Source organism: Arachis ipaensis, chromosome B6 (genome assembly GCF_059453495.1).
Source record: "Arachis ipaensis isolate K30076 ecotype BB chromosome B6, ASM5945349v1, whole genome shotgun sequence".
Taxonomy (NCBI): Eukaryota; Viridiplantae; Streptophyta; class Magnoliopsida; order Fabales; family Fabaceae; genus Arachis; species Arachis ipaensis.
The window spans coordinates 142,051,374-142,065,124 of NC_142441.1; the positions used below are offsets into that span (position 1 = coordinate 142,051,374).

At 33.0% G+C, this 13,751-nt stretch overlaps 1 protein-coding gene across 1 annotated transcript; it reads right to left on the reverse strand.

Moving 5' to 3' along the window:
- Positions 1–224: 224 nt before the first annotated feature.
- On the reverse strand, positions 225–1,815 carry LOC148562990 (uncharacterized). The gene is made up of 4 exons (XM_088491108.1): positions 1,417–1,815; positions 1,155–1,320; positions 465–791; positions 225–379 (listed from the first exon to the last, which is right to left on the reverse strand). Exons 1-4 carry the CDS (start codon positions 1,813–1,815, stop codon positions 225–227), a joined length of 1,047 nt encoding a protein of 348 aa, XP_088347234.1.
- Between the last annotated feature and the right edge of the window lie 11,936 nt (positions 1,816–13,751).

Sequence of the window (13,751 nt, forward strand, 5' to 3'; positions counted from 1 at the left end):
GGTCGGTAGGGCCTATTGGTATCGTAGCAGTAGAGAAAAAATCGCGCAACCTGACTAAGGGTGTCTTCATGCAGTGATCCTGACCAAGTGGAACGTCCATCGTGACTAGTGGTAGATCAGAAATCGACGTTGTTTCTACTACACTTGGTTCCGATGCATCGTCAATGATGTACTCTTCAATCTCTTCATTGAACTCATGTCCTCCTTGTTGGTCAATAGGTTCTTCAATAAGGGAGTCCCCACTCCCCAGCACAGTCATTCAAGTGTGGAGTACTGGTCTCGTTGTTTGTATCTTCTTCAACAATTATTTCTGTCATAGGAGGTCCAATATCTTCAATCTTTGGTTCCAAAACCTGATCCGCTTTAAAGGAAAACACATCTTCAACAAAATGAACGTCACGAATACAAAGAAAACTTCTTTTTCCAAGTCAAATAGTTTCCATCGTTTTTGCCCAAAAGGATACCCGACAAACACACAATACTATGGCTGACAAATTTGTCCCATTGCCTATTCTGATTTTGAGCATAACACAAAGAGCCAAAAACCCGCAAGTGCTCATAACTTGGAATTGTTCCATGAAAAACCTCATACGGAGTCTTGCCCTTCAGTACTGAGGATGGCATATGATTAATTAAATAGCCAGCAGTTAAGACACATTCTCCCCGAAACTGGATAGGAAGATTGCCTTGAAAACGTAATGATCTAGCAACATTGAGAATATGTCGATGTTTGCGCTCCACTCGTCCATTTTGTTGCGGTGTATTAACACATGACGATTGGTGAACAATGCCTTATTGTAGGAAGTATTGTTTTAAACACATGAATTCCGTTTCATTATCAGATTGCACCATTTTAACATATTTGTTATATTGGCGTTCAACCAAAATGAAAAAATTTTTCAATGTGATTGATATCTCAGTCTTTTCTTTCAACAAATATATCCAAACTGCTCATGAACAATCATCCACAATAGTTAAGAAATACGAAGCACCACATGAGGAGGGAGTTCTATAGGGTCCCCACAAGTCACAATGGATTAAATAAAAAATATTGGAAACTTGATAGTCACTCAAAGAAAACTTATCTCTTGTTTGCTTAGATTTTTCACAAATTTCACAAATCTCATTGGCGGTATATTTTCCACTTACATTACGGAGCATTTGCACAATTTGAAATGATAGGTGCCCTAGTCTCTTATGCCAAAGTGCTAGTTGATTCTCTGTTCTGGTATGACAAGCTTGAATCTTGTGTGCCCCACGATACCAATAGAGCCCATCCTTCCGCTCACCCGCTCCAATCAGCATCCTCGAAGTGCGGTCCTGTATGACATAAAATTTATCAGTGAATTGTACTAGACAGTATTTTTCATCTGTTAATTGAGAAACTGAGAGTAAGTTGCATTTTAATTGAGGTACATAGAGAACATTTTTCAATTCAAGTCCTCCTTCAAGTATCATTGTTCCTTGCTTGCACGCTATCACCTGCTCTCCATCCGGTAAACCTACTGGACACCCGCGTATAGTTTTCTTTTCATATAAATTTTTCTGGGTTCTAGTCATGTGGTTGGAAGCTCCACTATCAATGATCCATAAATGAAAAATTCTCTTACCAGTCATTTTCTCGGAGTCATTTGGTTTTTGCTTGTTTATCATATTTACCAATACTAGCCATTGTTCATTGCTCAATCCTGACATCTCACATGAGTCTTCCATGTTGGTAGCATGCCTACCACTTCCATCAGTGTGTGCCACATATGCACGCGCTGGAATTCCTCGAGTACGCTCCGTAGCCTTTGCTATCGTCTCTTCCTTCATTCCTTGGTCGATCGCCCCACCATTCTAGATATCCTACAATCTGACAGCATCCTTTAACATCATGCCCACTTTTGCCACAGTGAGAGCATATTGTTGATTTTTGGCTATGATCTCCTCGTCCTTTCATCCTATTCCCTGCCTACATTGCGAGTCTTACAACCAACCCTCTCTCTTCTGATGCCTTAGCCATCGTCTTCACTCTCTCCTTTTGGACTAGCATTGCGTACACACGATTAAGCGATGGCAAAAGATCGGTCGCTAGAATATTTGACAGTACTGTTCGGTAACTCGCATCATCTAGGCCCATCAAAAATTGGTGGACCCTTTCTTCTTCCCTTCGCTTCTTAAATTGAGATCCAATTCCACACTTACATCCACCACACGTGCATTTGGAAATTTGCTCATACTGTGCTAATTCATCCCACAGTCCTTTCAATTTCACATAATACGCCGTTATGGCCATTCCTTCCTGCTTACATCTCGTCAAATATTTTTGTATTCATGGTCTGTTAACATCAGAAAACCGCTCTTTAATATCCGTGCGTTCTCTACATACGCACCGGTCGACAGTAGGCTTGGTTCGATTGTGTTCAAGATCCATAATACAATCATGGATTGGACTGCCCACCAATCCTCAAGATCAGATGCACCTTGTTCTGGTTCCGTGAGTGTTCCATCGATGAATCCCATTTTCTCCGAACCCGAAGTGATATTTTGACAGCTCTAACTCATTCCTCGTAATTTTCTCCACGCAGCTGCAATTGCGTGATTACATTTCTTGGGTTGTCACTCGCATTGAGGTCATATGGCGAGTAAGTTTTCTTAGTTACTTTTTCTGAAGTCTCTGGTACATTTGCAGAGTTCTTTTCTGATTCTGCTGCCATGGTTATGCAGCCTAGGTTATGTTTGTTGGTATTAGAGTATGCTTTGATACCATGTAGAAAATTCAACCTGTTTTTCTATTAGTCATGAAGATATATATATATATATAACTTTTGATATGAAACTATATCAAATATTTTCTATCTTAAAAAACATAATTTACGATCCTAACAAATTAGAATGCACAATTTTCTATTCTAATAAAAATATACATGAGAGTACTCTTGGAGTACCGTATTTATACTTAAATTATAGAAATATTATTAATATAATATTTCTATGGATATCTAAATTGTCCATTAATATTATTAATAATATTTCAAGCCAAAAAGGATTTTAACCCTAAGAACTTAGTGATTTTTCGATTAATATAAATTTTTTTAATAGAAAATCTACTCGCTAATCAGGAGTCAAAACATACATGATACAAGTCATACAATACAACTAATATATAACACAACCATCATGATCAACTTAACACACCGCACAAACAACATGAACATTCCAAATATATCATGATATAAGATTGTTAAGATGTATGAACAACTACTATAAAAAACCACAAAACAAACACATGTGAACCAAAATACACATGAAATGCAAACTTGACACGAGAATAAAAAAAAAGAAATATATTAATAGATAATTTAGATATACATAAAAATATTATTAATAATATTAATAGATAATTTAGATATACATAGAAATATTATATTAATAATATTTTTATAATTTAAATACAAATACGGTATTCCAAGAGTACTCTCATATATATCTTTACTAGGATAGAAAATTATGCATTCTAATTTATTAGGATCGTAAATAATGCTTTTTAAGATAGAAAATATTTGATATAATTTCATATTAAAAGTTGTATATACATGTATTTATGACTAATAGAAAAATAAGTTGAATTTTCTACAAAATAACAAAAAAAACTACTGTACGATCAGGTTACCAACACCATTGATGAACAGTTTCCTAGATTAATATTACCACATTAGTTACCTGCCATCCACATCATTATTCCCTTCATGCCCTTCTTTCTCCACGTCTGCAACTTCAGCTTGTGTTCTTTGGAAAAGCGATCTTTGATAATAAGCAATTGAATAAGCATCCCATAAAGTTTTCAAAGTGCACATCACTATAAATTCGGTGAAAAGAAAATCTCTTCAAAGATGATCTCTCAAACAAGGTGAGATTATAAGTTCGGTGAAAATCATGCTATATATAGTGACATGGCAGGTTAGCTTTTATTCTTGTTGCTTATGATCTTCATTTGTCCATCTGCCAAGAACATTTGAAGCCTAATTTACTATATTAAATTCTACAATTTTCTCATCCTAGATATGTGTTCTCTGTTTTGATTTTCTCTTCTAAGTTTGTTTAATTTTTCTTACCCCAATTAAAATTTTACGTTTGTTGTTGTTGTTGCAGTGCTTCAGCTTTGTTTGTGACTCAGCACTGCGTGCATTGGCAAGAGAGGGAAGAACAGTGATAGCTTCCATTCATCAACCAAGTAGTGAAGTGTTTGAACTCTTTGATCAATTGTACTTGCTCTCTGGTGGAAAAACTGTTTACTTTGGCCAAGCTTCTGAGGCATACGAGATACCAATCTACCAATAATAATACTATTTCTAAATTCTTAAAATTATTCATTTGTATGTGATTGATTGTGAGCATTATTATGCTGCATGGTTTTTAACAGTTCTTTGCACAAGCTGGTTTTTCATGCCCTGCTTTGAAGAATCCATCAGATCATTTCCTTAGATGCATCAACTCTGACTTTGAAAAAGTCAAATCAACTCTTAAGGGGTCCATGAAACTCAGGGTACTATTATTCTACTCATCTTTATGCATGTCATAATCTTGACTATTGCAATATTTTAGTTTCATTCTTTTTAAGATTGTGGTTCTGATCCGTCCATATTTATGACAATTATGAATTTATATAACTATATGTTCCTTAACTAAAACGTTTTAACTTTGTTATCTCAGTTTGAGGGAAGTGATGATCCTTTGGATAAGATCACTACTACTGAAGCTATCGGGACTCTTATTGATTACTACCGCACTTCTCAGCATTCTTATGCTGCAATACAGAAATTAGATGAGATATCCAAAGTTGTAAGTACAAAAAGTACATAAATTTTATTTTTTAAAATAGTACCCAAACACAGCCTTATTGCTATTAATATCAACTGCACCAAACTTAGCACTATGCAAATGAGTAATTTCTTTTTTTTTTTTTCATAATTTTCTGCAGAAAGGAACACTGCTTGATACAGGAGGAAGCCAAGCTAGCTTCTTAATGTAGTCTTACACGTTAACAAAGCTCTCCTTCATTAACATGTATAGGGACTTTGGTTACTATTGGCTTTGTCCTGCACTTCTTGTGATTTATCAAAATTCAAAACTAAATTATAAATATTGATACATGAGTCTATCTTTTCACTTATTTCTAATACTATTTCTTTGTAAATCTCTTATTTTTGCTTCTAACATAAAAAGATTGAAGTTATATGGTATTCTTGTTTTTGAAAAAAAATTCTCATATTTTTTATACGTTAAGATAATTTTTTTTTTTTATTGATTACTTAAACTACTACTTCATATAAATTAATTATTTTAAATAAAATATAATTGACAAGATACGTCATTTATATGAAATAATAGTTCAAGTAATCAATAAAAAAATATTATCTTAACAGATAAAAAATATGAGAATTTTTTTAAAAATAAGAATACCATATGGCTTCAATCCTTCCATGTTAGAAGCAAGAATAAGAGATTTACAAAAAAAGAGTAATGTTAGAACTTAGAAGTGAATGAAAAGATAGACTACAAAAAAAGGAATAGTATTAGAAGTGAGTAAAAAGATAGACTCATGCATGAATATTTATAACTTATTTTTTATACCTAAAAACATTTGTTGAAATAATAACCTACCTAATCTTAATGACCTATTATTTTTTTTTTTTTTTATCGAAGATATGAAAACTCGAACTCGCAACCTCTTAATTGAGTATGAGGAGATTATGTCATTTGAACTATTGCTTCTTGACTAATTTGGAAAGATATGTGACTCGAACCCAAATGTAAATTTTTAATGACCTATTATTTATTATTTAAAAGAAATATAAATGTATAATATATATATATATATATATATATATATATATATATATATATATATATATATATATATATATATATTTTAAACATACTATTTAATAGGAAACAAACACTGAACCCAAATGAATTTAGTCCTAAAATTTCTCACTTTTCAACGGTTTCAAAATTTCCAATTTTTACTCTTTTTTGTTGATGACTTCCTAAAATTTCTTGAACAGATAGTTATTTGGTGCTTCTTCCTCTTCATATCTAATTATTTTTCTAATTGCTAGTTTGCCAGTAAAATTTTACGCTTTCAAACTCCTTAAGATACTGGAATGGAATAAAGTGTAGATGAAGAAGATACTGGAGGTTCCAACTTCCAAGTACATAGATTTGACATTTGAGTTTGATTCAATTATTCACATCTATTTATCTACTTCTGACTTTCTGTATTGTAACCCATAACTATGATTTATGACCCCAAAAAAAAAAAAAATAATAATAATAATAAAGATAAAAAGGTATATGCTGGTGGAGTGATGTTAGAAAGTGGAATACAATGGCGAGGAGAACAATGTGGGTGTGGACGAGGGAGGTGGTGGCAGCTGAAATTACTTGAAGAAAGCACTCACTGTGAATTGGTTTCGTAAAATTTTTATTTTTCTAAAGTAGTTTTTTGGTAAAATTTTTATTTTTCTAAAATAGTTTCAGCTTTTTAAAAACGGTAGCACTTAAGTTTGGTAAAATTATGTTAAAAATAGTTTTTAATAAGTACAAGCATTGTAATTGTATTTGGTAAAACAGTTTTTAAAAATTAAAAAAATTATAATAAACATATTTATAACGAAAAATAATTTTTTTTTTAATTTTAGAGACTAATAATTTAAATATTTATTTAACTTACTCTCTATATTAATATAAATAGAGTTATCATTAGTCAATAATAAAACTTGTATGTAATCCAATATTAGTACTGATACGTCCATTATCTATCTATATATATTGACTCACTTTTACAAATTACAGAAAATAGCACACATATCTCAAGTAAAATTATATATCTATATTTACATATGTATATATATGTTGTTATTATAATTTTGACTAATGTTCATGAAGTTGGTATACGAAAATTTTATGATTGGTTTTCATAAATCAGGTCTCCTTCTTCACGTTTTAAAGAACGGAGAAAAACAAACATCTACTAAAAAATACAAAAACAACGCACAAAAAATAATATAAATAGATAGAAGTTCATACCTAATACGTGATAGAGATGTATTTGTATTGAAATTGTGAAGATTAGGTTGAAAAATAAAAATATATGAAGATTGTGTTAGAATTTATCAAGGCTAGGTTGAGAAATTAGAAATATATGAGTATTTCAATGGCAATATAATGGCGAAAATATGTGTGGAAAAATAAATGAAATCTGGTGTTAATAATTAATAATGGTAATTTTGAATATTTATTATATTAGATTTTTTAATTTTGATAAGTACAAGCCAACTTTGAAAAGCTCATTTTTAGTGCTTTCAAAAGCACTCCTAACTTTTAAAAACCGCAAGCACAAACATTTGGACTTTTTAATTTATGAAACGCAAAATGAAGTACTTATGCTTTTAAAAAGCACAAGTATCTCTTTAAAAAACTTTACCAAACACAGCCTATGTGCGTTGAAAGATTTTCGCATTTTGATTAAATTATTTTTTTCCTCTTAATCCTTATTCATTAGTTGAAAAAGTGGTTGTTCTAACAAAATTTTAAAAATTTGAATTTAAAATTATTTGATTGCAGAAAAATATTGGCTAATTAATTTACATATGATAAAGTAACGTGTGTAACTCAACGTTATGATGGTTTGAGGAGATAATACAATAATGTGACGGCGTTAGTTAGCTGAATAGGGGCTAGAAATCAGATCGTCCGATTTCTTTGTTGGAGAGAGGGGTGCATAAATCGGACGGTCCGATTTGTGGGTGAGGGAAAAAATCGAGCATAGTAATCGGACCGTCCGATTACATGAGGCCGAGAAATTTTTGGATTAGTTCACTTAAATCGGATGGTCCGATTTGCTGCATGCTAAAAATTTTGAATTTGAATGTGATCAAAATCGGACGGTCCGATTTCATAGCGTAATAAAAGTTAACTGTTGAAATGCGGTCGGACCGTCCGATTTATGGTTTTATATATACCTCAACATTACCCGAAGTCTCCATTTGTTGTTAGTCTCTGAAATCTCTCTTCTGAAACCCCTTTAGTTCTTTCTTCTTCTTCTTCATTGTTTCGGCACCAGCTTTCATGTTCATTGTTTGAAGATCCTATTTTTTCAAGTTTGAGAGTGTTTCCTGTGAGTATATCATAATGGATGATAGAGTATTGTTAAAGATTTATTATCATGGGCAGATTTTATTACAAACAGCTAAAGGTGTAAAATTTGTGTGTGAAAATCCATTGGATATTGTTATTCCATTTACGTTGTCGTTTGAAGAATTGAAAGGAGTAATTTGTGAGAAGATGGATTCTCAAATATGTAGGAGAATATCGTGCATTTTGTACAGGAACCCAGTATCTATATTTGGTGGGTTCGTTCAGTTTCAAACCAAATATGTAACTGATGAAGCGAGCATGCAAGATATGTTTTCAGTGTACATGAAAACTCGGTCACAGATATCATTCATCGAGCTGTATATTAAATTTGAGCAGTCGGAAGCAGACCGGAATATTGAGCTGAAAAATTATAATAGTGATACTGAGGAGGAGTTCGAAAGTAATTATGAATGCCTTGATCCGGATGGAGATGGAGATCAGGTCGACGACAATATGCAGGCAGATGTGGCGAATATGGCAAATGCACTAGCAAACCAGCATCCGTTTGTGGAGCCTAGTTTCATGCGCTCGCTGGATTTGGAGGCCATGCATACATCGGAATTTCCTGAGTATATGAATGCAGGTATGTAGTTTTGATACAATGTATGATAGATTAATATGAAAGATTGATTAGTTAGCATGACGAACATGTGATCAATAAAAATGGTAGTTGATAAGTTAACATTCTACCATTCTCATTATCACATAAGCAACATAACATAATTAATAAACCTTAAATGAAACTAAAATAAACATCTATTTATTACTATTATTTCCATGAAAACTATATTTTCTAATATCTAGATCCTATTTATTTCTTAATAACAATTTCATTCGTTTAATATAAATAGAAGAGTGAATACCCCATCCGGCCCCTGACAATTATCTCGAAAGGATAACGAGGCCCCCAAGAAAAAAAACACCCAATCCGGCTCCTGATAATTTTTTTTGGGACTGATTAGTCCCTGTGCCAAAAAAAATAACATTGATTTTTTTTTTTTGGTACAGGGGCCTCGTTGTTCTTTCGAAGTAATTGTCAGGGGCCAGATTGGATTTTTTTTTGTCAGGGACCGGGTTGGAATTTTTTTTGTCAGGTGCCTCGTTGTCTTTCGAAGTAATTGTCAGGAGTTGATTTAGGTTTTTCTCTAAATAAAATGTTAAACTCAAATAAATTTAAAATTAAATCCAATTATTATTATTACTCGACAGCAATATAAAAATATATATTCTAATTCTAATATCTAAACTAAATCCTATTTGGTTTATATTAATAACTATTAATAATACCTAATTTATATTTATATAACTGATTCCTCATTTTTGTTATATATTATTATTATTATTATTATTATTATTATTATTATTATTATTATTATTATTATTATCACTGTACGGGCACATATAAAAATTAAATTAACAACCATACATAATCTATTCTACTAACTAACCACATTATTCCTAAAGTAATTAACTATCTAAACTAGTTTAAATTAGTAAACTAAACCTAAACTAACGGTCACTAGAAAAATTAATAATAATAATAATAATAATAATAATAATAATAATAATACCTCGATCAGGGAAAAATAAATTTATGTTACTTAGTTCACTAATTATACTTACACAGCTCTAACACTTGAACTAACTAACAGCATACATTAACTAAATATTCAAATAACATATAACCTAATTATTATTATTTAAATTAAAAAAATTAATAGTAAAATAAACTTACATAATTAGAATGATCAAGATAATTAACAATATGTAATTCTGGACGATTAATATCTTTTGTTCTTCGTCTCCTTGACATTGTTTAACTTGGTCCCTCCTCCTTCAATTTTTTTGCTACTGCTGAAGCTTCAATGGAAGAAAGAAAATGGGTTTTGAAAGAGATAGAAGGGTCTGAGAGTGAGGGAGGAACGAAGTGGGGCACTGGATGGAAGGCTGGGGTTTTACTCGAATGTAAGAAGGGGTCCACTGGCTGGTTGGTGCATGCGCGACGCGTGGCAGTGGTACGCAAATCGGACGGTCCGATTTGTTTACCCTCCACGCCAGTAATCGGACCGTCCGATTACATGCCCCCTAAATCGGACCGTCCGATTTCACCTACGCAGCCCCCACACCCATGTAATGCACGCCAGACCCCAATAACCATGGAATACACCAAAGCTAGCCTCATATTAAAATTAAAAAAGTGAAAAATATTATTCTAACAATTTATATATTATCGACTTTTTCTTTTATTAATTTTTTAAAATTAAATTTTGTATTTTTTATTATTCATTAAAATAGAAAAGGTATAAAAAAATAATTTTTAATTAGTCAATACTAGTTCATTTTAATTTTTTTAATATTTAGTATTTATAATTTAAAAAATAGAATTAAAATTTATAATTTAGTATCTAAAAATTAAAATAATATAATTTTAAAAAATTAATTAATTTTAACCCAAAAAAAAAATTTTCCTAATATTAATATGTACAATAAATTATAGATATCTAATCATTTGAGTAATTTGATAAGCACTTAGCCTTTTAAAAAATAAAAAGTCACATTCTTCTATTAGCATCAAGTGTTAAGGCCATGCCGTTTTTGCTTCCATCTATCTTTTTACTGGAACTATCAAATTTTTAATTTAAAAATATTCTAAAAATATTTTAATTTTTTTAATTAACTTGTTCATTCATATTAATGAATAAATATTTTAGAGATATCAGCTACAATTAAGGTATATCTTTTAACATCAGATCAAGTCTAATAGAAAAAATGCTAAGCATTATAAAAAAAGAAAAAGTTTTCGTTCATTGTCAATAATCAAAATAATAATGCAACAACAGTTTGTAGAAGAAAACAGGAAAAGATTTATGAATCCATGCAAACGACTACTAAAGTTGCAATGTTATAAAGAATAGAAGAAGACAGTAATTTTTTTTGCTATAACAGATTTAAAAATTGAAGAAAAAATGGGCCTTTATTATATAGTTGATAATTTTTTTAAAAATTTTTTTCTTTTTTTCCATAGCAACAAAACAAAATATTATTTTTAACATATCAAACTAGAAATTAATTTTAATGTAGTGTTAGTATAAAATAGTTTAATAAAATTATTAATAACTGAATTATTTTGGCCCCCACCAGGAACGAATAATGGATGCAATCAGGATCATTAAGCACATACAGGATAATAATGTAATCACTAATCACACTTTGAATGATATTCCAAACTAGGGATAATGTAGATAAATAACAGGTGTTCAGATACAATAGCTTATATTACTAAACATTACGTCCACACCTTTTTCTGATGAGTGGCAAGAGCTGCCTGATAAGGTTAGAGAAGTTTGTTTGAAGAAGGACAAAACAGATGTGGTCCACATTTATTCAATAGTGGAAAAAAAATATAACCTCAACAACCTTGCCATGAAAGTAGGAGTTAATAGTCAATTTCGTTTTTGAAAGTGTTTTCAATTTCTATTTTCGTCTCTAAAAGTCAAAATTAATCAAAAATGTCCTCGAAAGATATCTCAGTTGATCACGTTCGTCCTTCCGTCATCTCCGTAGCTGAGATGGCAAACGATCGCTTACATGACCCGTTAACTGCCAAGGTGGCAGAGAAGCAGAACGATGTCGTTTTGGTTGAATGTGCTACTAGCATTGAAACGTCGCCGTTTTGTCTTCTGAAGAGGGATTCAAACGTTGCGATGCCTTACCCTGTCTCATATCAACCATCGCTCTGTCTTTTGCTCCAAAACGTGTCGTCTCCCACAAGGTATGCCCTAAGCGTTTGATCGAAGCTCTGCACCACCCCGACAAGGATCGTTAGTGCTGCTGGACGATTACAATGGAAAGGCTTTGGCCGTTGAATGTAGAGTTGATGTTATACTGGAGCAGCATTGCTAGTAAAAGAAGGCATTGAGACGTTGAGAGGTAAGGATTGAACTCATAATATGATTTCTGACTTATTTTGTGATGTGGTGTATTGTTACTGTGGTGGTGTTAATGTTCGTCTGATTTAAGGTAGGGTTTGGGATGACGAAGGGTGTATTAGTGTTGTTTTAGCATTTTCATGTATGAGATTGTGTTACTTTGTATGGCTCTGTGATGGTAGTCAGGGATGTTTAAATTTAGTGATGGTTCTGTTGCATGTTTTTTTTTGGGTTAATGGTTGATTGGTACCAACTGGGTGTACTAGGTGGTGATACATACAAAGTAGTTGTTGCTGGTCATGTTTGTTTATGATGTTTTTGTGTTTGTCATTGTAGATGGAGGGTCCTCCCATGACGTTTGTTTTTTACCATGGTGGGTTGTTTAAGACGGGTGAGGATGGAGACATGGTTTATGAACCTGATAATACAGAGGTATTGATGGGTGTTGAGGGAGACACACTTGATGTGTTTTTTGTAAGGGGTTACTATAAGGAGTTGGGATACATTGAGGCTGGAAACTATTGGTGGAAAGTTCCTGGAGTTTTGATTGCATCTGGGTTGAAGAAGTTGGTGACAGATGCTGACTTGATTGCAATGTGCAAGGATTGTAGGAGGAACCAATATTTGATCAACCTATACTTTGAGGACTGCATCTCACAGCCCTGTGTAGTGGACAACATAAGGGAAGGTGTAGCTCTTCTGGAAGCAGGAAGTAGTAAGAAGAAGTTCAGTTCCCAGGCCAAGATGCACCACTCCCAACCTGTGAAGACTCCCACAGTGAAGCACCTTCAGCCCAAGAAACCAACCTCTCAGCCCACTAAAGCAGCCTCACAGTCCAGTAAGCCCAAATCTCAGCCCAGTAAGCCCAATTCTCAGCCCACTAAGCCAGCCTCACAGCCCAATAAGCCCAATAAGTCTTACTCTCAGCCCACCAAACCAACACATCAAGCCTCAAAGACCACCTCTCAGCCCATAAAGACTCCCTTGCAGTCAACAAAACTCCACCCTCAATAAACCAAAACCAACATTCAGGGGAAGACAGCCCCACATCATTCCAAAACATCCTCTCAACCAGCCAAGAACCCAGAAAGTAATAACAAGAAAGGAAATACCAGTGCATGCAGAGTCACAAGATCTGGAAGATGTGTAAGAGAATGTCCCATCCAGGAAGAAGATTCTGACTCTCATGACTCATATGAGAGTACTGAAGATGAGTTGTACAAGCCTCCGAAGATTCTAGGAGACAATTTATACAGCAGTGACAGTGGAAAAGGTTCACCAAGAAAGCAAAAGAAAGCTGAAGCCAGGGAGAAGCATAGGCCTCCTAAGTCTATACTAGGGGATAAAGAAATTGACAGTAATGACTCAAGTTATGAGGGTTTCGAAGATGAAGAAAGCTCTGAATCTAGTAAGTTGAGGGGGGTTTTAGTTGTGCTACTGTTTTAATATTTCATTTGGCCAAATTTTAATGTCTTCCATGTTATGATTTGGTAGATGTACACGAAGATGACGATGATCTTGGAAGTTTCTCAGATGCTGACTCATGGCATTCAGAGGATTCTGGCAACAAGTTAGACTCTGATGAGGAGACACCAAGTGTTTATCTCCAATATAATGAAAAAACCAAATTTGGAAACC

Bases quoted from the DNA above. Each gene is read 5' to 3' on its own strand.
- LOC148562990 (XM_088491108.1), bottom strand. From the start codon at position 1,815: ATGAAGGAAGAGACGATAGCAAAGGCTACGGAGCGTACTCGAGGAATT. The intron at 1,321-1,416 runs GTACCTCAATTA...TATGTCATACAG, and splicing joins AATTGAAAAATGTTCTCTAT to GACCGCACTTCGAGGATGCT. The intron at 792-1,154 runs GTAATGTAAGTG...TCCTACAATAAG, and splicing joins TCAAATTGTGCAAATGCTCC to GCATTGTTCACCAATCGTCA.